This window comes from Leptodactylus fuscus, chromosome 1 (genome assembly GCF_031893055.1).
Source record: "Leptodactylus fuscus isolate aLepFus1 chromosome 1, aLepFus1.hap2, whole genome shotgun sequence".
Taxonomy (NCBI): Eukaryota; Metazoa; Chordata; class Amphibia; order Anura; family Leptodactylidae; genus Leptodactylus; species Leptodactylus fuscus.
The window spans coordinates 76,944,797-76,971,986 of NC_134265.1; the positions used below are offsets into that span (position 1 = coordinate 76,944,797).

General features: G+C 39.0%; 1 protein-coding gene across 9 annotated transcripts in view; it reads right to left on the bottom strand.

The window, feature by feature from the left end:
• SEMA6A (semaphorin 6A) overlaps nucleotides 1-27,190 on the bottom strand; it is a 193,434-nt gene that overhangs the window by 115,835 nt on the left and 50,409 nt on the right. For all 9 annotated transcript variants that reach the window (XR_012715502.1, XR_012715501.1, XM_075272212.1 and 6 more), the window contains exons 2-3: nucleotides 14,049-14,185; nucleotides 5,756-5,873 (exon numbers count right to left, since the gene is read on the bottom strand). Coding sequence is in view for 7 of the 9 variants with exons in the window: in XM_075272212.1 (XP_075128313.1) it covers nucleotides 5,756-5,873; nucleotides 14,049-14,148 (218 nt within the window). In the remaining 2 variants the exon portion in view is untranslated. The remainder of the gene's footprint in view (nucleotides 1-5,755; nucleotides 5,874-14,048; nucleotides 14,186-27,190) is intronic.

Here is a 27,190-nt window from a genome sequence, read left to right on the forward strand (position 1 = left end):
TTTTATTTTTCTGGAAATACAACTGTTTTTTCTTATGTTCCAAAAAAAACCAAACAGGTAATTCTCATGAGCACAATGCACCATGACAATGCCGTAAGTGATAGAGAAGACAGAAAGCCTGACATTATTTTGGATTATAATGCCACAAAGGGAGCAGTTGATACTTTAGACCAAATAATATCAACATATACATGCAAACGCAAAACCAATCGGTGGCCAATGATTTTATTTTATAACATACTGGACGTTTCTGCATACAATGCATTTGTCTTATGGAGAGAAATCGACCCCGATTGGAACCGGAATAAGCTGCATAAAAGAAGATTATTTCTTGAGGAATTGGGAAAATCCCTGGTGAGGCCATATATTGGGAGCAGAAAAGTGACCCCCAGAAGTGAGGGAGCAGCAGCCATTGTAAAAAGTGTCCAGCATGCTGAAGAAAGAGACTCCACATCCACGGCCTCCACCAGCACAGCTACCAGCAAACAAAGGAAGAGATGGAGCTTCTGTCCGTCTTCCTGTGACAATAAGACTAATCTGACATGTGCTGGATGTTCAAAATATCTGTGTAAAGGACATGGGTCTTATTGTGCTCAATGTAAAAACGCATGAACATGTTCAGGTTTTTCATTTGTTGATTTATAAAATTTGTTTTCAAAAAGATAAATTTCATGTTTTAGTAATAGTAATGTAAAGCTTCTTTATTATTTGTGTGCAGAATGTCAACAATCGAAGATAATTGCAAAAAGCCTGTGTAACCTTTTTATGAAAAAAAATAAAAAAATAAAGTTTGAATTAAAATTTTTCTTTTGTTTATGATCAAACATGTTCACATAAAGTATTTCAATGAAAAAAGTATTCAAATAAAACAATTAGAATAGCTAAAAATAGGTCGGGTCATATTGACCCGGGAACAGTACAAGTGTATAGCAAATGCGAACAGAACAGCAGGGTTAAACAAGCAAAGACCAGACACTTGAATAGAGTCTCCATTGTATTCCTGGCTCAACGGAGAAGTAAATATAAATATTTTCTTATCTTAAGCTTCTGCTGAGGTGTGTGTGTTTGGGGGAGGGCACTCCTTTAACATGATTAAGTGTAAATATACAAGAAAACACTATATATATATATATATATATATATATATATATATATATATATATATATATATATATAATAAGATGGATGAAACGCGTCAAATTTAAAGCACAGTCTATAGGGCCTGGCCATAGCATATCTATTGTACAAACAGGATGGTACTTATTACACCAATAATCTAAGTATGTGTAAAGTAAATTAAGTAGTTCATGTTTATTAGAAGATATTAATATATTTTATTCCAATGTATAGTTCTGCATAAAATTATCAGAATTTAAGTAATCTTTCCTAACATTCTCAACATCCTGCAGATTGGCGATTTAGCCCCAGATCTGATGAAAAATTTTCCCACTCGTCCACGTCCTCTTGTATCAGGAATGGTCATTAGCAGATCTGGTGTTTGATCTAAGTCTGAATAAACAATTACTAGGAACTTTTATCAGCTTCCACTTAATTCTGATCCAATAAGACAAAAATACGACCCCATTGAGATCTATAAGAAGAGAAGGTGAAGCCATTTCTATGACAAGCGACTATTTCAATTTGTACATGTCCCTATAATAAAGACGTTATTATACGGGTTTATCTTCAGGGTTATCTTGGTTAACAACTGACAAGGTGGTGGTGCCAATAATCTATGCAGCCAAATGGGGAAAAACAAATGCAGTAGAAATCATTCTTCCCCCCATCTCCATCGGCCTATGCAATAAGGCCAATGCAAACAAGTGGGAATCATCGTGGTTTTCGTTGATTGGCACTTCAAGTACCGAGCTCTGTCCTTCACTTTCCCAGTTGGTGCATGTATCTATTGTAACTTTTACTGTAGGACTGTAGACTAAATGGAAGAACTGGCATTAAATAGGTTAATAGGGAGCATCTGGGAGTAGCGCTAGTAAATCATTTACATTTTAAACCACGTGCCAAAATAACTAGAAATGAGTTGAGGATTTCCAACAACTACTTAACGCTTGTGGCTAAATTCTTTTGTAATTAGGTTCTGTTGTCTGCCAAATGTTGCAATATGGAGTGTTCTGGATTTGCGAAAGAAAAGAACTTCTGTTTGCTTCCTAGGAGCTGGACGCTGCACTTTATCATGTAGTTCACTTTAATGGCTAAACCACAGTCTGGGTCATTAGAAGAATAACATTAGCTTTCAACTTAATTTGCTGTGCCCATTTTGGTCTTGGGCAGAGCAATGCTACAACCCGACAACAGACAAAATAATCAGGCTGATGGTTTTTAGCTAAATGCTACAAAGTGAGCATTAGTGGACGCCCCCCCATGTTGTCCGGGCTGCGCCTTTCCAGCGTTAATTTACAGTTTTCATTTTTGTTCTGACATTGTGCTTGACTGAACCACATTACTAATCAGTCACAAAGCGGCAATATAGGTCTATTCACTTGGATACCTAAAAATTGCCAAAGAATCCTCATTAACATGGCTGCATTGAGAAGACCTGAAAACCTTTCTGCTTGGCTTGTTCTCTCATATATTGCTAAGTCCAGTCCATGACATCAGCAGTCCAGTCTCAATGAAACCTAATAACGGTATAATTGCACTTCCCACCTCTGTTTGCTAACACAGCGAGAGCCTCCTTTCCTGCTTTACTGACCAGAATCTTTTCCGTTTCAGACAAAAAGACTTTGTTTTGCCCAAATGTGAAGTTCCATAAATTCTATGTTATAAACCAGCTTTTAATTCCGCTGCTTTAGCACAAATAGAAATTCTCCCTCTTACACCTCCGACTAGTATTGCCAGATTTTGTTACCATGACATGGACTTGTTCAGGAAGACTATTGTGCGGAGCTCCTGGCTGGGAGCTCCTGGCTGTTTGTGACCCATGACCACCCATATAATGTATGTCTACAGGAGCTGTGCTGTAACAGCTGCTGAATGAACAACCCTGTGGATTCCTGAAGGGTGTGAATCTTTTGACATGTGCTCCTGTACACAGTGGGAAACCTTTCAGGGCTTCAGGCTAGGTGGGTGTTCAGAGTGTTGGTGCAAATTCTTCTGTTTTAACCCATGGTGTAACCTACTGCTGGCATTTATGTACTTCAACGAGAAAACAATAGATATATAGAAAACCAAATCTGGGGTGTGTTTTTTCATCTGAGTTTTTTTTCTATTTTTTAATAAGAATCTTCTGTGCCCAGCCATAATTATATATTTTTTATACCATTTTAGTTAACAAATGGAAGAGTGTCGAATCAATTCATAGCCACTATTGCACGAATGATGTTTTCTGGGGCCACACGGTGGCTCAGTGTTTAGCACTGCAGCCTTGCAGCTCTGGAGTCCTGGGTTTGAATCCTGCCAAGGACAACATCTGCAAGGAGTTTGTATGTCCTCTCTGTGTTTGTGTGGATTTCCTCCCATACTCCAAAGACATACTAATAGGGAGGAAATGTACATTGTGAGCCCTATATGGGGTTCACAATCTGCATAAAAAAAAAAAAAAAAAAAAAAAAAATATAATAATAATAATAATAATAATAATAATAATAATAATAATAATAATAATAATAATAATAATAATAATAATAATAATAATAATATTATTATTATTATTATTATTATTAGAATGATTTTTTTCTTAATCTTTTCTTTCCCAGAAAGATTGTTAGTCTTTACCCTGATATTACTCAGCAAGTTAGTTCGGGCAATGTGAATGACTAATGGTGATTATAAACTAAAATATATATGATTGCATAGGCGTAACAACCATACACTGCATGGTCATTCATTCTACGGGTGTTCTACCTAGTGTATATGGACAACTTTGTACCCGTAAAAGACTCTTGCTGTGTAGGTGACTTATAGTAGATGCTACAAATATAGAATAGTTCATGTAACTATATGTAGTGTGTTGTCTTATTACAGAAGATGACAAAAGCCAATGAAAAGTCATTGGAAATAGTTTTTTTGTTACAGTCTATGCTGCGGCAATATATCCCATTGCAGAAAGTTGGAATGAATCTGCTACATCTGCAGGCAATCTGTACCCAACTATTGTGCCAATTGGTTACTATTCCAATTATATGATTGTCCAAGTTATACTCAATGTATACATCTCAATTATATGAGAGTACAAAAAAACATTCAATAAATTCTGAGAGTAAAAATGTATGACAGGCCGGCATAGAGAGACATAAGACAAGAACGATAGCTTATAGGTATGCGAATGCGGTAAACAGTATCGCCTTAGGGTAATTTACCGGACTCCTAGTGAGATACAGTTTAAATGGAATATTTTTTCATGCTCCGAGCAACATTGAAGGCTTGAAACCAATGTGGATTATTATTTTATCTCTCACTTGAGTGCAGATTGTACATTATGTTGAGAAAAAAACAAAATGAATGCATATGCGTGATTGACATGAACATTTCAGCTGGTAAATAATCATCTATAAATTACATTCAAAGGCCGGTAATTAGAGCAAACCCCTATCTCCGCATTTATTCCAGTCTGCTAACACAAGGCAAGCAAATCTTATCGTCTCTATTGTCTGCTATGGTAATTACCCAGGTCCTTTTAACTGCGACTGTATTCTGCAATAGAAGTGGTAAGAGCAGCGAGATGAAACTGTACACGGCGATAATGAGAAGAATATCATACCAGTCAAAGGTCTAAGGCTGACAGTAATTAAAAGGAGATAGATACTTCAGTATAGATGCCACTGTGATGGGGATGATCTGTGCTCATCTCTCACTTACACCTTGTAATGGAAAATAAAAAATGTGTCAACGGCAAGAGCCGGCTAGAGCCAATCCCAAGACATCTTGGAGTCTCCCATGTCTGCCATGGCATAATGAGGTACCAGAAGCTGCATGAGGTCTATCAGATCTCATCCACACATTCCACAACAGTGTTACACAAACAATGGGCTTTCTGTATGGGACAGATGAGATTTTTTTTCTTGCAATAATAAGTCATTAGGAATCAACTCTAGCAAGTGAATGAAAACAAGCAGCAGGAAATTGGGTATTTTTTTTACCTTTCACACATTAAGCCTGCAGCAACACAGCATGGTCACTATATCAACTTTTCTGATTGACAGCTTACACTTTTCATTAGATTTTAGCATACTCAATGGCTACTTTGTAATTAAACAATTACTAAATCTACTCTAGTTTACTGATAAGTTGATCTTCACTGACTAGGCAATTCTGTTGTATGGGGTAGTTGAGCAAATGTTGAATGTATTATATCATTTGAAGAGGTTTTCCAGGGCTATGATATTTAGTGTGGCCTCTTTGATACTTACCAAGCACAACAGTGCACACTGTATAGCGGCTATGCTGAGTACTACAGCCCAGCCCTAGTCATTGAACCAATGGACATGATGGCCTTAGCTTGGTAAGTGGAAGAAGACTCCAATATCATCGTTCCACTAAAGTCTCCTGTATACATTAGAACATATATGGATAAATCCATTCATTATGGCAGAACTGGCTGACTATCTCATGTGTCTGGCGGCTTCTTAACTCTACCCCTATAGCCAATAAGGAGAAAGAAGGATCGCATATGCTGTACATTAACACCCCATCCTACTAGAGGTATCTAGCAGTGACCTGTACTCACCTCTCTACATTCAGAACACATGCATGCTCAGTCAACGGTTAATGGATACCTTAAGACAAAAGGTTTACCCACCTAGCAGCTATGTATAGCGTTCGATTCATTATCATGATCTGTTGGATGTCCATTTTGTGCCTCTGTGTGTTGTTTCTTCCTGGTTTGTGCCCCACAAATACCGGATACTGTTTTGTATCTGCAAGAACAACAAAAACAAAAAAAATGTAAAGACAACACAAAAACTTATTTCTTTGTGAATGTTCTTTAACAGACTAGAATGGTCGGTCACATCAATGTGTCCTTCTACACATAGAACAAACCATTTTTGCTGATGGCCTTAACGGCGTTAACAATTGAAAGGTGACACATCGGAAATTTAAGAAACTGAACTCCACAATACATCAAAAGCTTACAGCTCTCAAGTAGTAATTCACACTGGATTTCGCTAAAATTTAAGGAGCTTAAAGGTTTCATGGATCAGCTTTCTTGAAAACCCCTTTAACCCCCAACAGTCATTTAAGATTTATGAGTAGAAACTTTAAACTAATAATTTGATAAATTACATCTGCTGAAATATTCCAGTATAAGAATTATACATGTCTCTCACAAGCATCTAAGAAATGCCTATTATTATAAATTATAGACACGAGTATAAGATTTTATAGATCATTTTTCACTTTTTAGGCGGAGTTTTACTTTTAGTACATTTTAATAAAGGCCAAAAGTGCAATCCATTCGAGTTATACTATAATAATGAACATTTTTTTTAGATGTCTAGTATTCAAAATTATAGAACACTGTCACGGGATGGTTAGAGTCGGCAATAGGCAATGTGTAATATATATTTCATGTGGAATGTATTCTCTAACCTGTTGTAAACATCAGTGTGTAGTTGGCTGATTCGGGTCTAGTGTGTTAGCACATTGTATGCAAATACCTCTAACTAGTGAGGACCAGTGAGGACAATGGGTGGAGATAATCTGATCAGTGTCTCCAAGAAGATGTTGGATGGTGCATTGTCCATAGTAGACAGGGAGTCTGCTCTCCTTGGTATAGGTGAGGGGGGAAGGATCTGTGACTCAGCCCTTCCCACCCACAGATATAGGTGTAACAGTTTTAGTATATAGTTGTAGCTGGAGTTAGTATGTGTTAGCCGGCCTGTGCACAGCTCTGCAGAGAGCCAGGATATAGTTACAGGACCAAGGAACCAAAGTTATCATTGGATTGTGACTTCTGTGGACTTATTGTTATTACGGTTGATGTGACCGCTGCCGGCTACTAACTTTGTGGATTACAATAAATTGCTGTTGTCTCCCGACCTCTTGCGTCCGTGTTGATTCAAAAGACCATCCGGAGGAAGACGTATACCTTTGCTCCGTGACAACTGGTGGCAGCAGTGGGATAGGTTGTTTGCAGAGGAGCGGAAAACTACCACAGTCCGCCAGACACCCTTCAGCCAGCCACCCACCTTTCGTGTCCGGCCTCAGGATTACAATTCCCCCTCTACCCCTGCCCCAGCCCATCGGCCTCCAGCTATGAACAACCCTGTCCCTAGACAACGACCCACTGGAAGAATGCTAGAGCGCAGATGTTTTGGGTGCGGGCGGCCTGGACATTTGCAAGCTAGTTGCCCTGCTAACATGGGGGCACGGGCCACCGTGGCATCCCGGCCTATTCACTACCTGGGAACCACCCCTAGGACAGAAAGTTTGGCCCCATTTCCAGATGACTCCATGAATGACCCATCTGTTCCACCTCCAGGGGTCTATGGGATTCAGCCTTCCGCCACACATCCCGCAAACCTTCAGAGGAAGCACTTGCAGGAGGTCCTACTGGATGGCCGAACAGTTGTTGGATTCCGGGACTCGGGAGCTTTCCTAACGGTAGCGGACCCCCGAGTTGTGCGACCCGAGGCCCTAGAGGAGGGCCCTGGCATTTCTATCAAGTTGGCAGGGGGTACTCAAAGACGTATTCCTAAAGCTACCGTGGAACTCGACTATGGTTATGGACCAAAACGATGCACAATTGGTGTGATGAGCGGGCTGCCGGCCGATGTTCTGTTAGGCAACGATGTTGGAAATCTACAGTGCCACTTTGTGGGAGCAGTGACCAGAAGCCAAGCTCAGAGAGACGCCAACATGGATCGACCGGATTTTCTGCCAGATGCCAGCCCTTCAAACCTACAACTTTACCATTCAGTACCGCCGAGGGAACCAACACCAGAACGCAGATGGGTTATCCCGGCAGGAGGACATATGAGCTATAGAGACTGATGTGCATTCCCCAATTTACCTGTGTAGGCCAATTGTGTCATGCACATGTTTTGAGAGGGGGAGGGGTTGTCACGGGATGGTTAGAGTCGGCAATAGGCAATGTGTAATATATATTTCATGTGGAATGTATTCTCTAACCTGTTGTAAACATCAGTGTGTAGTTGGCTGATTCGGGTCTAGTGTGTTAGCACATTGTATGCAAATACCTCTAACTAGTGAGGACCAGTGAGGACAATGGGTGGAGATAATCTGATCAGTGTCTCCAAGAAGATGTTGGATGGTGCATTGTCCATAGTAGACAGGGAGTCTGCTCTCCTTGGTATAGGTGAGGGGGGAAGGATCTGTGACTCAGCCCTTCCCACCCACAGATATAGGTGTAACAGTTTTAGTATATAGTTGTAGCTGGAGTTAGTATGTGTTAGCCGGCCTGTGCACAGCTCTGCAGAGAGCCAGGATATAGTTACAGGACCAAGGAACCAAAGTTATCATTGGATTGTGACTTCTGTGGACTTATTGTTATTACGGTTGATGTGACCGCTGCCGGCTACTAACTTTGTGGATTACAATAAATTGCTGTTGTCTCCCGACCTCTTGCGTCCGTGTTGATTCAAAAGACCATCCGGAGGAAGACGTATACCTTTGCTCCGTGACAAACACATTTTCAGATTTCATATTACATATTCCCAAAGCATGAGAGTTCCTAAAATTACAATTTGTTTTGTATGTTAATGGCAGCATATTATGCAGAAGTATTTTGATGAATATTTTCATTATATACTTGATATGGCCGCAGCATCCAAGCAAAGTTCCAAGATGTTTCATAAATCCGTACTATTGAAAATCTTATGCCCACTAATGATCAAATTTGATATTTATCTTATTAGGAGCTGCAAACATATCAGCCCCCTAGTGTGATAACAAACATGTAAGGCCTGATTCACATCTGCGGACTCCCTAAACGAAACACTGAATGCATTGACAAGTGGTGAGCTTATGAAAGCACATGGATCCCATAGACTATAATTGGGTCCGTGTGTTTTCCATGCGCTGTCCGTACAAGTCATGCATAGAGAAAAGCACATCAAAAACTACTTTCCTCTCCGCATGACTCGTGCGGACTGTGCACGAAAAACACACGGAGTATATGGGGGTCCATGTGCTTTCATAAGCTTACTGCTTGTCAAAGCGTTCAGTAATCCATTTGGGGGGTCCCCATGCGGACTATCCAAATGGAATACCAAACACAGATGTGAATCAGGCCTAAGGTTTTTACAGGTACACAGCTAATAGAGGAACAATACGCTGTTCTAAAGAAATAAGAAACATGTGAACTGTTACTAGGGCCCAACTAGATTAGAAACTTTACTTGTGAAACTTGGCTGCTAGAACATCATTGATACCAGTGCCATACATGTCTGCCTACCTATGTACTAAAGCAAAAGATATCTTATAAAGACTGATCTGGGGAGAGAGAGAGGGAGAAGCTGACCTTAGGGATGTATATAATTTTTATGATCTGAAGTATGATTTCTGTCTGAGAAGCTAAGTAAACTGTGCCAGGACTCCTAAGAGAAATAATAAGAGTCCTGCTTACCTTGCTCATTCAGGAAGACTGACATCCTTCTGTGTACACACTGATACAAGAAAGCTGTCAATCACTGTGTGTGGGAGGGTAGGAAGGAATCTTAGTGTCCCTCTTAGTAGTCCTTCTGGGATTTACAGTTTTGTTTTTTAAACTCAGAAATCATTCTCTAAAACATATCCTATTAATATGTTTGTGTGTTTGGTTGTTTGGATATTTGTTCCTCAATCACGCAAAAACAGCTGAACGGATATGAATGAAATTCGGCAAATAGATTGTAACCTAGATTAAAACATAGGCTACTTTTTATCCCAGTAAATTACATGGTTTCACGACTGTTATGAATTTATGTTCACATACTATATTACACTGCTCCTGCAGCAGCTTATCTCAGGTCCCAGGTCTGTTATCTCTATGCGTAAACACATGCTAACTCTCAGTGGTTTGTGAACAAACATTTGCATATTATCTGATCTGCTCCAGGCAGTGCAGACAAACTGGCATGACCAAAACGCTGGAGCAGGTGGATCATCAACACCAACAACACGCTCATTATATTGCGTCCCAGCAAGCTGCTGGAACAATCACAGGCATGGTGCGAGGATTAAGTTCAGCAGCAGGACAGCTTAAGAGCTGCCAAAACGCAGGAGAAGCCAAACCATCAATGGCAGCAATTTACTGAATATACGTGGATAATCCACTCCAACAACCCGCAGACAAAGTCACGGGAAGAAGCTAGTAAACCTATGTGTATCACACAGTTCAACTTCTATTCCTAAGGTAGCAGAAATCTTCTTCCAAGTCACTGGTCATCTGTATAAATAGTGTCAAATGGCCTCAGGATGGTTTTCGCCACACTGTGGGCCGTATTGAAGCTCAGACACTTTAACTGCTCTATAAATGTCAGGTTTGTCAGTAGGTATTCCTCTCCTTTTAACTTTATTTGCACATTGATTGATATTTCACATTATTATATTAAAAGTATCCATTTTATTTCCTCAATCTTTACAACAATATGCTACCATTTATTGTAATGACTATTACATCCTGTCATAATCAACATAAATTAGATAATTACTTCATCAATTAACTTCCAATCCATGAGGCCACTTGCCAAAATGTTCTCTCTTAAGTACCATCATAAAATGATAAAAATTCAAGTCTGATCATTTTTTTTTCTTTTTAATAAAATAGAGTAATTTATTTAATGAGGGTTTCTAAAGGAATTGGAGCCCAACAAGTAGAGGTCATTTATAAAGTGTAATATCAGATCTAATTCTATCTATAATTTCTTATTCTCTTGTAACCAGAAAAGTTACAATCTGAACATCGCTGGCTACTTGGAACGAGCCTTGTTTTAACATGCAAAGTCTCATTTGAAGCCAACATTTATAATAGAACTTTAATACATTATTGAAAATGAGCCAGAACTTGCACATTTTTAATTTTGCTTCCAGATTTTCATAAACATTTAGTATGTTATTTTAATTTTTCCTGTCTCAGTAATTTTAATACATGTAATTAAATTTGTGTTTGTTATCTCAATTATAGTTTAGTGGTTGCATGAAAACGAGTTTTGTAAATATCATAAGAAATCTTTGGCTCTTGCACAGTCTTAAATGATGCCGATAAGTCATCTGCATACAAATCCAGGTTAAGCCAGTCGGAAGCGCACTTTTCAGTAACACTAAATCTATTCTGCAGGCAGATAATGCTCAAGAGTAGAAGACTGGTCATGTTCTTAAGAACCTACAGCTTTTAAGAAGGTTAGTTGAGGAGATTAACAGTAGATACGCCAAGAGTTTATCCGCTGTACAGACATAAGACTTTGGCTGGAGTCTACAACTTGAAATACTTTTCCAAGAAAGTTTTAAACCTATCATGGCCATTGCCTTAATGAAAGGGATGTCACCTTTTTCTAATTATAGATAGTCGACGTATTTCAGGAAGTAACAGCTAAATATATATATATATACACACATACACGTGTGTGTGTGTGTATAAGATTATTATATTACTTATCATATACTTATCATTCCCATTAAAAAGGGAAGCGATAAAGTAATGGCAGATGCAGGTAGTATAAATTCTATGCAACCTCCCAGTCAATCTGTTTTGTGACAGCTTGCATTCATTGATCCAAGGGTAGAATACAAGCTGCCTGTATTTCAACCACAGATTAAAATAGAGAATCACTTTATTAGACGTTGTGGAAATTGGAAATTCTATACATTATCAGACCAACTCAGTACATGTACACACATATATATATAATATATATATATATATATATATATATATATATGGTAATGTACCACTTTGTAATAAATATACAAGTTCTAATGTCTATACTCAATCCTTCATGAGTGCACTGAGCCATATTCTTCTAAATCAAAGGTTATGAACCCATTTCATTACTTCTTCTTAATAAATTGTTTAATAGTCTTCTAGAACATTTTATACCAAGTACAAATTCAGTTAAAAGTGTCAATTTATTCAAGTGCCACTTCAGCATGTATAAAAATTAACCATTTTCTAAGTTGTTTTTCTCATTTTCCATTAAAAATGACCGTAAAGGAAATGAAGGAAGTACCTGAGACAGTCTCATATGTCCCAAGAGGAATTAAGGAATACAATTACATTATTCTTAAAACAGTAAGTTATATTCTAAGTATGAAAATATTTCCTAAAGGCAGAACAATCCATTCAGGATATGAAGAACAGGAAGTACGGTCCGCAACACTCCAATATTCAATTAAAACTTCATATTTTAATTCATCTTCTTAAAACACGATAGACATGATACGGACAATGTGGCAGCAAGAAAAACATATAGGTGCAATAAAAAACGTTCAAGAAAGAACAATCCATTGCCTAAAATACAGAGATTTTTCTTTCACTAGTAATACTGTAGTTAAACATTTTACACAATGATGTTTTCTTGTATATGTAAAGCCAATTTTCACCATATAGAAGCCTAAGAGTCCGGAAGGAGGTAAATGGGGCTTGTGCACTAGGTGGTGGGTGAGACGATGGGATGCCAAGAAACCACTACCCTTGGACAGAATGCTTACACTTTCCTAGGGCAGTGAACTAGTGCGAGGACAAAAAAAAAAAAAAAAAGTCACTACAATTGTCTGCACCCCATACAGTTTGCATATTGTTAGCCCTTAAGCATATTTACCCATAATGCCTAAGGAAAAAAATGTTAGGCTGACCCATATAATAATACCTTGGTATGATAATATTTCACACCACATACTTGTACATGTATTTGCTTTGAAAGTTGTGGAAACATCCCTCCACCCATCTGAATGTGCCCATAGAACACAGACAAGGAATGTTAAGCTTCGGTTCCATAAAGGAATGTTATCCTTTGACAACAGTAAGAACATCCAACCTCTACCTTCACTTCAACACTTCTAATTGCACAGTAGTGCATTCACAGTGTTGTGCAATTGTTTTAGGCAGGGGTGGAAACTGCTTCAAAGTGAGAATGTAATCAAAAATAGAAGTGTATGTTTGCGAGTTAACAAAATAGTGAATGAAGAAGAGAGAAATCTAAATCGAATTAATATTTGATGTGACCTAGGGGAGGATACAAACAAAAATCAATGTTACTTACCTCACCTGGGCTCCGTCAGACTCTCCGCAGATTTCTATAACATTGGACCAGACGTCACCTGACCCAGGCCGGCGTCGCGATGCATAATGATGCTGGCCTGGGACACGTGACGTCACCAAATAGGCCTGAAGCCTGCTGGAGCTCAGGAGAGGTAAATAACAGTGTTTTTTTATGTTACCTCACCTCCCCTGGACCGACGATCATTATATTCCGGGGTCTGAAAAGACCCCAGAATATAATGATAGCGTTTGTGGGGTTCGCTAGCCCACGGCCTCCCTTACTGATCGCCACTCCTGCCTACAGCACCATCTTCAGAAGGGAAGCACAAGTGATCGTGAGCAGCAGTGGGGATCGGTAAGTAAATAGTGACCGTTACCTGCTGTGGTTACTCCTGCAGGTAATGTTCTATTAAAAATAAAACAAACACACACACATCAGGGGACCACCAGGCCCCCAATGTCCTGGGCCCTGTGGCAGCCGCTACCACTGCTACCCCGTTAGTTATGCCCCTGTATCTAGTTTTTAAAGAAGCTCAGAAGAAAGGTTGTCCCAACCATTTTGGAGAGCTAAGCACAGATTTTCTGTGTATGTGTGTTTGTTCAAATCCTCCTGTCTCTTCATGTAATCCAAGACAGACTGGATGAGGTTGAGATCAGGGTTGAGGGATCATATCATCACTTCCTGGACTCCTCCTCCAAAGGGAAGTCAAACCAAATATTGATTTGATTTCTATTTCTCATTTGTTCATTCACTTAAATTTATTAATTGACAAAAATAAACTATTGACACTTCTATTTTTAAAGCATATTTTGCAGCATGTTTTCCATTTCTACATAGCAATGCATATAGTTATGTATTATATCTGTTATTGTGTTATTTTTTTATACTCACAGTTGCCATGCGAAATACTGATTGGCTCAGAATCTTCTGGGAATCCAGCCCCAGCAACTTGCAGTACTGTGAAATATAGCAGCAAAGCTTCTGACCTCATAGTAGTTTAGCTCGAAGACTTTACTTTTCACTTCACCCTAATAGAAAACAAAAATTTTTAAAAAATTTAGATTTTAATACTCTGCAACTTGATTATCATATTTACGTGTTCATAGCAAATAACATTGGATGAAGTTTTACAGCATTAATGACTTACATAAAATAAGGGCAAATGAATAATACATGCATTTTCACTTTATGTAAAAATAACACAAAAAAACTAATTTCACATTCTCTTTCAACTATTCAATGCTGCAGGAAATCGTTCTCTCTTAGATATCCACCAAACAGATGAACATATTAATATTAAAGTGCAGCAAAATAAACCAGTCCAGGATATCCAAAGTAAGTAAATCAGAAAAAAAGTAAAGGCTCAAAACCAAAGAATATAAAGAAGACAAAAAACTTCCGCAAGTAAAACAAGAGCTTGTAACCAAAATGGCAAGGACTTCTAGGAGATAGATAAAATAAAAACTGTACAAAGAAGTTAAAAATCATTGACGTTATAATCTCCATTAGAAAAGCAGTAGGAAGTTTTACAGATTATTTTAGCCTTTATCTGACTTGTTTGATGCATCCGTTTTTGGTTAGACAATTGGGCTGATGACAAGTCTGTCGCGAATCACTCAACATCTCATGTGCCAAGAATTTATAAATCTATAATCTGTCATTATACAAAAACTAAATGTGCTGTTCTTCAATGTCCCATTCAAATATTGGGCAACTGAATGTATATCACATTTGCCTATTTGCCAATACAATTAGATAAGTAAATGAGGTCAAAAAATGATGGCAAATCAACATTGACCTTGGATGGTTACTGATAGTGGTAAATCGGAAATTACAAAGTGATACTTTGACATGTTCCACTTTGAGAAGTTAAGTCCTTAGATCAGGGGTAGGGAACCTTGGCTCTCCAGCTGTTGGTGTAAAACTACAACTCCCAGCATGCATACTTGCTCTTCTGTTCTTGGAATTCCCATGGAAGTGAATGGAGCAAGTTGGGAGCTGTAAGTTCACAGCAGCTGGAGTGGTGAAGGTTGCTGACCCCTGCCATAGACTGAATGACTCAAGGCCATAAAAAAATGGTCTGGGTGCCCACCTTTAGTCTGTCCTTTATGGGTGGTCCAGTTTGGCCTGGTCAACTAAGTAATGACATCATGTTTTGCTTATGTATCAACTAGAGAGGATGAAACCCATGCAACTGGTTATAATGCATGGTGATTGACAACATTCCCCACTATATGGAAATATCTCAGATAGAAGAGGTTACATTCACCTTGTATGACTATATATGCTATAGCCGTGAAGGGATAACATGCATTTAAAACTTTTTTAACCTTTACCAATATACATTCTATACACTAGAATATTTTGCATTGCTCACTCAAACTGGTCTTTATCCAAGTGACTGATTTGTCCTTGGTAGAATGGGGATATGCTGCCGAAACTGTATTATAACTGGCTGTTACATGCTGCAGTTTTAACCACCAAATACACATATTTGGCAGAAATGTGACTTATCTTTGCCTCTAATTCTTCTTTTGCCAAGTATAAAGGTAATCTTTTAAGCTCAGCAGAAAAATGGCTTTAGGGACTTCAAAGAAGGCCAAAGTAATTAACTGTAGACGTCTACCCAACCTCCATGACTGGACTCACACCAATGCCCACCTCTTCAATCATACGTTCAGGCAGGGGGCAAAAACACAAAAGGAACACAAGGAAGGTATGCACAGCTGAATGGTAGGAACACAAGGAAGGTATGCACAGCTGAATGGTAGGAACACAAGGAAGGTATGCACAGCTGAATGGTAGGAACACAAGGAAGGTATGCAAAGCTGAATGGTACGTTTTCAAGGGTCCTTTTTAATACCAGCAAAATGTTAATGTAATGTCTCCATTTGTGTTCTGCATTAATCTAAACAGCCAATATAGCCTTCCCCTGAGGGTTCTGCTTCCTCTTGTATGTCAACAAGTTAATGCTGTCAACAAGTTAAGACGACACATATTGTGGAACAGACAGCCTCGCTGAAAGCAGCACACAGAGATCTTTCACGTTCTAACACCTAGGCAGCATGCATCTGCTTATTTGATTGTCTCATGTTGTGGTTGGGACATATTAATCTTGCACTACTTTCTCCGAAAGCTTCTTCTTCTTACAATCACAGTGCTATTATGGTTCAGACTTGGATGTGAAAGCCAACAAATGGAAATACTGTCTGTCTTCAAACATATCCCAGGGAGTGCAGCAATAATGTAAGACAGCGACGGAATACAAGTGATTGAAACTAAAATTGTGTAATTCCTGATTACAGGACCAAGGGCAGATCAATGTCAGTCTGTCTTGGAAAGCTGATCTATGATTTTGGGCTTTTTCTTTTTAACCAGCTGTATGCTAAGATTTACCACTAAGGTAACAAATAGTTCATGGTTTATCAAATATTTATCAAAAGGAGCACCCAAGAAATTGTTTCATTTACCTTTTTTTTTTTTTTTTTTTTTTTTTTTTTATCCTTCATTAACCTTCTTAGGGTCTGTTCACACGGCAGAAAATAAGGAGGAAATTCCTCTTCATTTTCCGTCGCCGACATTTTTGCGTAGGATGCAGATTCCATCGCAGCATCCCAATCCTGATTAGGCTGAGATGAATGGGCCTAGTCAGGAGGGAGTCTCGAGCCACAGGACGCTTCTTTTTTTCTGTGTCCTGCTGTGATCTCTGCCTCCCATTGAAAACAATGTGAGGTGGATTCAGGAGGAATCTGCTCTGGATTTGGGGAACCAGCCCCCAAATCTGCAGAAAATTCCTCCTTATGAACTGATCGTTAAAGGGGTTTTCCAGGATTTACTTGTTGATGACTGATCCTTAGGACTTGATCATCAATAACTGATCAGTGTTGGCCATTGCGTAAAGGCTGTGTTTGGTATTGTTCAGTCCCATTCACCTGAATGGGACTGAGCTGTACACAGGCCTCATGATAATTGAACATGATGTCACAGCCTGTGAAATGGAGGCGGTGCAGCTACTGATCTGTGGAGGTCCCAGGTGGTCGACGCCAACCAATCAGATATTGATGACCTATCCCAAGCCTGAATTCTTCTAATGTCTATGGATAATTTTTAGAGCTTCCTCTAACTCCATACACATTATATTATTTTGGCGGACCTCAACTAGTTTCCAGTGACCTGTAAACAGTATTGCATATAAGAGAGGCCATATAAACGACTTGGCCTTTGATCTGAAGAAGTAAATTAATTCATTGGGGTAAGTTTTTCTCTTTTATTTTAAGTGTAGATTGTGAGCTCCATATAGGGATCACAATGTACATTTTTTCCCAATCAGTAGGTCTTTGGAGTATGGGAGGAAATCCACGCAAACACGGTGAGAATACACAAACTCCTTGCAGATGTTGTTCCTGGCGGGATTCAAACCCAGGACTCCAGCGCTGCAAGGTTGCAATGCTAACCACTGAGCCACCACGTTGCCCCTTGGGGTAAGTTTTTCTCGTCCAATTCTACTGCTTTTACTTACACAGGTAAGAGTTGTAGGAAGGATTTGCCAGTTACTGTACATTATTTCTGAACAGAACAAGTTTTATCGTTTTAGACTAATATATAGAGCAGAAATAATTTCTACTTTTTATATAAAAAATTACATTTTATATTGAATTTCTTAATATCCAATTTTCTTTTTCCAGCCTACTGTACCAAATACAACTCCCATAGGTTTTGTCACTTGGTTTTAATGGATTTTTACTGAATTTTCCTTCCAATCTTGTTTCAATCAGTCCCTTGGCAAAATGTGGTCAAAATCCGAATAAACCACAAACTACCGGTATATCAATTCTCCTGGATTTTCCAGGATTGTGTTTACTAATATACATATTCTGAGTAATAAACAGGAGTCATTCTCTTAGTCTTTTTGAACCTTCTATATAGATCTTTACTAAGCACAAGATTCCACCAGTCATCTGCTCGCCGAATTGCTGAGGCTGGAAAGAACAGAATTAAAAAAAAGAAAATCTATCAGTAAGCAGGTTGTATCTTGGCTTCTTAACAGAGACAAGGAACCTTAATAAATGCAGCTCTAATGAGATGCTGCCACTTTGGGCAGTGAAGACAAACAGCCCACACTGAAATTGAAAGCGGCTCAAGGCGATCGATTCTGGTTGTAACCTTTACTGTAAACAGTCTCTGGGGATCCCATGAGCCACCTGTTCAGTGATATTTGCATTGATATATAGCAGAAATAGAAATGAGAAAGCAGCTTCTAGTTTTTGATAAAGCATCTGTTCCTCTCCACTTCTCATGTTTTCTTTTCGAGATGCTTTTCAAAAAGGGGGAAGTGGAGTCGGGTGAAATTCCCAAGGCGTTATAACTCATGCACAGAAATAACAAAACCTGCTTATTCTACTCCTTATAAAAAGGGATGACGCTCAAATAACAAGAAATAAAACTCTTGTGTGAGGTTGCAAAACCCTTTGTACGTGTTGCAAACACTGAATTTCTAAGTGTGACCCTGCTCACCTATAACACCTTACAAGCACGTCATGGCAACCACTTGAGAAGACGTTCTTCTAAATTTCAAACACTTTCTACTTTGTATTATTATACAAAAGATAAAGGGATACTAGCTACAATAGAGAACCAGACTTACCCTGAACACGCACATGGGGTAAAATGTCACCTAACAATAATAGAATATTCCATATACTACAGATATAAATCTCCTTGGCCAAACCAGATCGGGTATAATATATCTGTATATATGGTTTAATATTTCAGGGCCTAATATGGGATGAAGTTCAATGAAATAGTGATCTCGATCAATAAGTATTCATGTCATCTAAATATATTAGGCACACATTATGGGTATTATAGATGAAGTATGTTTTTGGTTTTCTAGAAATGTGAACGTGACCGCCAATATCTGAGAGCTGAATGTGCTAGAGCGCCATAAACTGAGCTCTGTGCTATATACACTGTTACCAATAAGTATTTGGACACCCATGCAAATAAAGATATCTGCGGTCGGGATGTACGTCACACCTTCCGCCGTTAAAAAGGAAACAGCATTGGCATTAGTCGCATGCAAAATGCCACGAAGTGCAGAGTCGTCAGATTTCGAGAAAGGGGTAATTGTCGGGTACCGCAGAAATGGTCGATCCTTAAGGGACATAGCAAGCTAACTGAATTACTCAAAATCATCAATGGCCTATGTGATTACGAAGTGGAAGGTGAACGGTGATTGTTGGAATGTGCCCCAAGTTGGCAGACCCCCGAAACTGGGAGATAGAGACCGAGGAGTGCTGGCCAGAGAAACCACAACCAACCGATGGCTCACATACACCAGGAGTTTCACCAGACATCCAGGAGTATTGTGTCGATCAATACCATCCATAAGGAAGCATCTGCTGGGTTCTACCAACTATTAAATAGGAATAAATGTTGTTTTTGTATTCTACCACAAGTGTCCCAATACTTATTGGTAGACAGTCTATTGGTACACATGATTTGGAACTTGATCTCTGAGTGAAAAGCATAGTAAATCCTTACAAGACTTCTAGTAGAGAAAGTGAGAGTCCTGCTTAGCTCATCCACACACAGTGAATGCCAGCCCTTCTGTATACACACTGATACAAGAAAGCTATCATAGACAGTGTGTGAAAGTAGACTTAGGACAGGACAGACAGTGAGAGTCCTGCTTGCTCTATAAGAGTCCTATCAGGATTTACTACTAAGAGTCTGATCACGGTGAAGCTTTCTTTATTTCACACTATGGGCAACAAGGCCATTTGGAGATTAGGTGGTGGGCATTTTACAGGATGACCAGCCGTTTAGTACCTGTCAAACATGAAAACAAATTATACCACACAATAAAGATTTACTAAAAGATTACGCTTAGCTGGATGTATAATTTCCATACATTCTTCTTCTGAATGGACTTGGCTGCTGTATATAAAGCTTGTCCGCACTTGTGAATTATTCTTAGAAGCTTTTTGTTGTTCTGCTCCTTGTTAGCAATTGTTGAAAAGCAGAAATTCAGGAGCTTGAAATGAATTCATGACTATAAATCAATGCGAATTGTTGGAAATGTGCATATATATATATATATATATATATATATATATATATATATATATATATATATATATATACCCACATACACACACAGAGTTTCTACCATTGTTTTGGAAAGTAGTATAAAAATAGTTGAACTAAAACAACATGTTATAAGAAAGCCAGCACGAGCGTGAAAGAAAACAGCTATGAAATTCTTAGACTACAGCTCATATTTCATCTCTTATCTGCAATATATAGCTTGGCATACAGAACAACAGAAACCTGGGCAAATCTGCATAAAACTAATACAATAAACTATGTTGACAATGCAGAAGTGCCTTAAACATTTTAGTAAGGAACTGCCTATAGCCGTCAGTGAAAAAACTTGTTATCTGCTGAATAGCTTTACCCCAGTCTACATCTGCAGTGCATTGAAAGAATACATGCTGTTATAAATGGCACTGTATACCCAGCAGAAGGGGCCCATTGGACATGAGAGCAGTAATTAGGATCGGTCTTATGTCAGGTGATCAATTTAGGAAATGACATCATGTTATTGCTAATGTTATCTAAATAACACAGTTAATACAAGTGGAGCTTCACTGTAAAGCATAGCACAAAGTCCTTCAATTAATATACACTATATTATATATACACACACACACACACACACATTTTAGGAACTCAAACTGTACAATTACAATATAAAGCGAACAATGTCACATATTTACTTAAAAGCAACCATGCCTTAATATCTTTATACAAAATACATCTCACTAATGTCATATTCCAAAAAAACCTTATATCTGGTGATAACAGTGCGATGTGCCAGTTCTCCCATTACTACATACATAATGAATGCGCTGAGCGTTAATCAGTGTCGGGCTGGAAACATTGCCTGGGGGAAGGGGGCCAAGCAGATGAAAGTGACCTACATTACTGCCTTTTATGATAATATCATAGTAAGAGTAGAAATACAGCTACTACTTGGTCTAAGGGACATTGCCAATGCCATTGGATACATTGACCAAAAGCCTCTGATATTGGGGGCTTCATTTTAAGAAAGAATTGCTCCTCTATAGACTATGTACTTGGCAAAATAACATAACAAGAAAGTTGACATTCCAAGTACATGGTGCCTCCCTTCTTGGCTGTGATAAATGAAGTTTTTAGATAATCTGGATGATGATCAACATGTTTCTTACTGCCAAAAAAATCACCTTTAACATGTTATCAAGTATAAACAGCAGATTGTAATGTAGACCATACACCAAAAAAAGCTAGAAATAATAAAACACACAAAGGAGAATTATTTATATGAACAGGCCGGCCTAGAACGAAATACAGATAACCGTAAAAACTACCAGCTGTATAAACCGAATACCTCATCCCCAATGTGGCAGTCATACATGGCTCAGCAAGAATGATCATTCTAAATATTGTTCTATTCCTTAGCCGAAAACCTGATACAGCGCTGACTTACCTATTGTACCTGGCTCTTACACGGCTGTGGTATTCAGCCTTCCTCCAGGACCCACAGTAAACTACAATGCCAATGGTTCTGTCTGTGTCTCACCCACAAAGAAGACCTCCTGCCAGTCATGACTGTAGATCTAAGCAGTTTTGGAGCATGGCCTACTTGCAAAAGGCATATCAGGGCAGGATTAACAGCAGATAAGCACAACTTTCTTTCCTGTCTGTGTGCAGCATTAACACATTACATAAAGGTTGTTAAAAAGAACTCGGCGCAGACAGACAAATGCAATGTTAATGCAAGAGAGACCTAGACGTGTAAGCAATTTACACCACGCAATGATCCACACCCATATGGTCTATTCTCAGGTCTTTGTACATACTGTACAGGACCTTAATCCGCCTTAGAAAATGAAAAGTTACTTTACTCAAAATAGCGAGCAACTATGTACTGTAGGACTAGAAAGTGCTCGGCCTATTATACTGAAGTACAATAGAACTTTTAGCCTGATGCTAGTTCCACACCAGCGTTCAGGTCCCAAATAATGGAGAGCCTGTCCACTTAAAAAGCAGTTACCCGCTATAATGGGGTCTGCTGGGTTTCCGCCAAGTTTCCATCAGTTTCAGTAGAACTTTTTGCAGAACATTTCCCTTTGCCGGTTTAAGGCGTAATCTGCGGCAGAGTCTCTAACGCAGATGTGAACCTAGTCTTAGGGTATCAATGACGGCAAGCAGAGATCTAGAAAACCATGAGGAATTCATAAAGAAAATATATTGAAAAATTGTATCTTTTCATTATACAGACAATAACCTTAATTTTAACCAGCACAAAAGGGGTTGTCCAGTATTGCAAAAAAGAGAACGCATCATTCTTGTCCATGTCTGGTATTGTAGCTCAGTACAGTTCACATGAATGGAACTGACTTGTAATATGTACTCCATGAACCGGAATGGAGCCATTGCTTGATGGGGAAAAAAAGATGACCACTCAAGATTTTTTCAGCCATTTCTGCTTTGCATTTATAGGAGATACTGGATGACTGTCAATGATGGCTGCCATAATATGCATTCATTTGTCCATATTTATACTCCTTCTGCATGTTTTTGGGATTATCTTGACTCTGCATTGATAATGTTGAGGGAAAGTAGGATCAGGCATGAGGAATTTAAACATGCCCATTCTTTTGCTTTAAAGGGAGATAAGCCACTAGAGGTATCTGGCAGCAGATTATTCCCCTCTCCCCATTGAGAACACCCACGAGAAAGGCCAAACTGAGCCTGAGCGTTCATATGTATAAAGAAGCCAAGAGGAACAGTTGTCAGCTGTAGGGTGTGTAAAGCCACATTGTGCTTCAGTTTTATGTAGTTCTGAAATTGTGATTAAGGCCCAGTTCACATCTGCATTTGGGTCTCTGTTGGGGGAGTCTGCTTGGGGACCCCCGAATAGAAACCTATCTGCATAAAAAAAGCAGTTACCTAAGGAAACCCGTGGACCCCATAGACTATAATGGGATCTGTGTGGTTTCCACACGAAAAATACGGAGAGAAAAGTGCTATTTGCTGGACTCCGCATATTTCATTTGGATAGGGAACAGAATGGTCCAAACACAGATGTGAACCGGGCCCAAGAAGAAAAAGAGAGTTATGAACAAAGCTACCAAACTCACAATGATAGAAAAGTGCTGCAATGCATGGAATAGTAGAAGGGGAGATAAACTAGGGATGTGAATAAGACTGATACATTTTACATACTACATGATAATCATCTGTGGTTACAATGTATGGCATAGTTCTATATCCGAGCTTCCTGAAGCTAAATTTCAGCAGGTGACATTCCGAAACCATTCCAATAGGAGATTGGATCCTTTGATCACAAATGGAAACTTCTATACGGTGAGCACAGATAGCAGCTAAGCAGGAGGCCTATGTAAATCTTCACCTTTACCTCCATTGTTCTGTCACCAAAGGGCATTTTTCTGCATCTTTCCAATTTCTATGTATTTACTATATGACATTATGAAAGTCTCATTAATGGAATCAGCGGTCTCAAGCTCCGCAAACTGAATCATTACCATAGCAACAATGGATGGCGAGCTGAGAGGTCTGTATGTGAGACACTGTCATCGTAACGTAAAAACAAAAGGGGATGTAAGTCAATGTCCTGGTGCCAACAAAAAAAAAATCCCACATCTTAAACAAAACGTCAAATTAAGCACATGGCCACATTTCACTCTTAGCTTGGGAGTCGGCTACTGAAGTTGAGTAAGCTTTGCCCGCAGCTACACGCACATTAGATGGCAATAATTGGATAGTTGTTGTAGAAGCAGATTAAGTTATCATAGATACAACCCCCCAAGTGTCAAGATGTGCTAGATACCCAGCGGTTAGTAATGAATGTAATAATTCTTCTGAAGCATACACATAGAAATGCACCGAGATCCAATATAAAGAAGTTTATTTTTCAATCTACCTGGGTTTTACTGCAGAAGACCTGCAAGCCTCCAGTTGCCACCAATTATCCAGCTGGCGTGTAGCACTGATAGTCTCTACAGCACTAACCCCACAGAACAGCTCCTGTGAATCATCACTAATCCTTTTTCATAAAAAACGCTTCCATATACCTAATCCAGCAAATACAGGTAGACTGCATGAATGGAGCGAGTAATAGAAGCCGAAGAATTCAGCCGCTAAAAAAATACATCGACGCATTCGCTTCAGCATTAAGCTGTAACTTAACCTCTTCTGCAAAACTTGTCCCACGGACGACTTCACAGCTCTACATCCTGTTTATAAGGAAACACAAAGAACATCGTTCTTAAAAAGAACTAAGGAAGCGGCCTGTTTTCACAACATATATATTACCAGGCCCCAGGCAAGTTTAAAGAGGTTATTTTTAGATGGCGGCTCTCTATGGAAAAGTGAGAATTTATTAGTTAATGGAAAATCATTCATGCGGACTTATACCTTTGCAAAAAAGAGGCAGATGTGTGAGGGGAACTGATATCAATTCAAGAGAAAATAATGACATGACCGAGACAGGAGGTACAACAATGCTTGGTGCCTGAAGCTGCCATTACTCTCTCCACTGAAATGAGAAACGACAGTATACGCACAATTTATGATATAGTATACTATACAAACAAAGGTTCCTTTATATGCACCTTTCTGGAAAAACGGTATAAGAAGTGTTATGTGTATTTCAGAGAAGAGATACTGAATGGATATAAAGACTATAATGTACAATGGTTTTGGAGATACATAGATGAGTCACTGTCTGATTAGGCCTGGTTCATATCTGCATTTAGTATTGTGTTCGTGGAGTCCTCTTGGGCACCCCCCGAACGGAATACTAAACGCATTAGCAAGTGGTGAGCTTATGAAAGCACACAGACCCCATAAACTATAATGAGGTCTGTGTGTTTTCCACACGGTGTCCGCATGAAAGATGAGACAAAAGTATTTCATGAACTACATCGCACGGAAAACACAGGGCCCACATTATAGTCTATGGGGTCCATGTGCTTTCATTGCTCACTGCTTGTCAATGCGTCCCTAAGCGAACTCCCTGAACGGAATACCGAACGCAGATGTGAACCAGGCCAGTGCTATGTGCAGTATAACAGCCAGTTACATCCATATACTTAAAGGGAGTCTGTCAGTAGTAAATTGGTGTATAAACCTAATGTCGTACCTTGTAGAGGAGTTTCCAAATATGCCTCTTTTATCCCAATTTTTATATAAATTGATGTAAATTGCCATTTTATTCATAGGGGAAAATTGCTTTGGAGATTTTCCCGCACTTATTTTTGTCCTCCGCTTTATTATATGCTTCTTCATTGTCCAAACTTGTTTATTGAGCGTTGAACTTTCCTTATCTTTTACTAACATCTCATTTACTCCTTGATCCGCTCTGACTCTCGCTTTATCACTGTAATTAAATTGTTCCCGTGTTCATCTCTTATTTATCTCCCTAGCTTTATCATTACCATGGCGAAGCTTCCACAGGTCCTCTACAATATCTAGCAATATGTAATTTATCTGTACAAGCAGACATTTAAACACTGCTTTATTGCTGCGGAAATGAGGAAACAGAATGCCATGCTTGATAGACTTATTTAATAATGGTGCACTTGCCTCCTACACTGTATGAACCCTAGGTCTAATTACAGGTCTGCACACATCATGGTTTCTAATGGAGCCCATGCTGTGCCACAGAAGTCAGCACACCATTGGAATATAGTCTACATATCCAGATACTCCTGATTAGTTCCTGTAGTGTATGGTATGGCATTTATTTACTAACTTGTATCATACATGTCACAGCATACGAAGAATGAAATAAGCCCTAATATAAACAGGGGGTGGCCGCCTACTGGATGTCTGCCATATTACTCCGCAGTTCATTGTTTGGTATCAAATACCCGACATGTGAGGGCATAGACAGACTGGTAATTGCTATTGACATAATATTTAACAACCGAATTTCACAGGTGAATTAAAACACGCCCCAAAACTACTGTACAATTTCAGGATTTGGCTCGATTCCCACGTTCACGGTGAAGTATGGTCATAGACGTTTAATACTAGTCATAAAACCTTTGGTGACAAATCGGAACTAATACTTATATAACTGGAAATGAGACTATAAAATGGGGCAAACGTATTAATGCTGTCTAATTTGAGACTTAGAAAGACTTTTATAAAATGCCCTAGACTTTTCACAGTTCTAATGCTAGATGATAAATCAATGCACAGTTAGTGCTTAGGCTGGGTTCACACCAGCGTTGGCTCTCACACTTTGCGGTTTAAACCGTAGCACAGACACGCTGTGATTTCCAAACACTGCTCGGTTTTGGAAATCGCAGCATATCAATTATAACTACAGAAACGCCAGTGGCTTTCCCATAGATATAATTGTAACCAAAAGTCCACAGAGGAAAACTCCGCAAACTTTCTGTTCAAAGCGCTATGGGAAAAACCGTATTGCATTGCCGCTGTGGATTGTCCTGTGGGGCCTTAGCCTCAAGAGGAATAGAGTTACATTCATGGGGTCTCTAAGTGGATCCACCCGAACGGAAACCTGAATGCCTTAGTTACTCCAGCACCATCTCTTCAATTGCAAATAACATATTGGACTCTGTGGGGTAGATTTATGAAGACCGGGGTATTTAAGGCCATCCTTTATGTGGCATCTTAATTACAATGAAGCAAACACCTCTTCATAACCCAAGTGCACCCTCCACCAGGCAGTGTAGAGAAGCCGGTGTACACGTCAGGGATCACTTACGCCAGTAAACTGATGTAAATTCTAATAAATCGAACATACCTCCCACACCATGCTCCTGTCCATGGTACGCAAAATATGATTAGTGCAAACAATTTATTACCATTTTATTTTTATGCCAGTTAACTGGCGCACAAGGAATAATAAATCTGCCCTTATGTCGGCACCATTAAGGCCCTATGTTACGGAAAAGCTTTTATTTTTATTTTTCTGTTACAGATTTTGC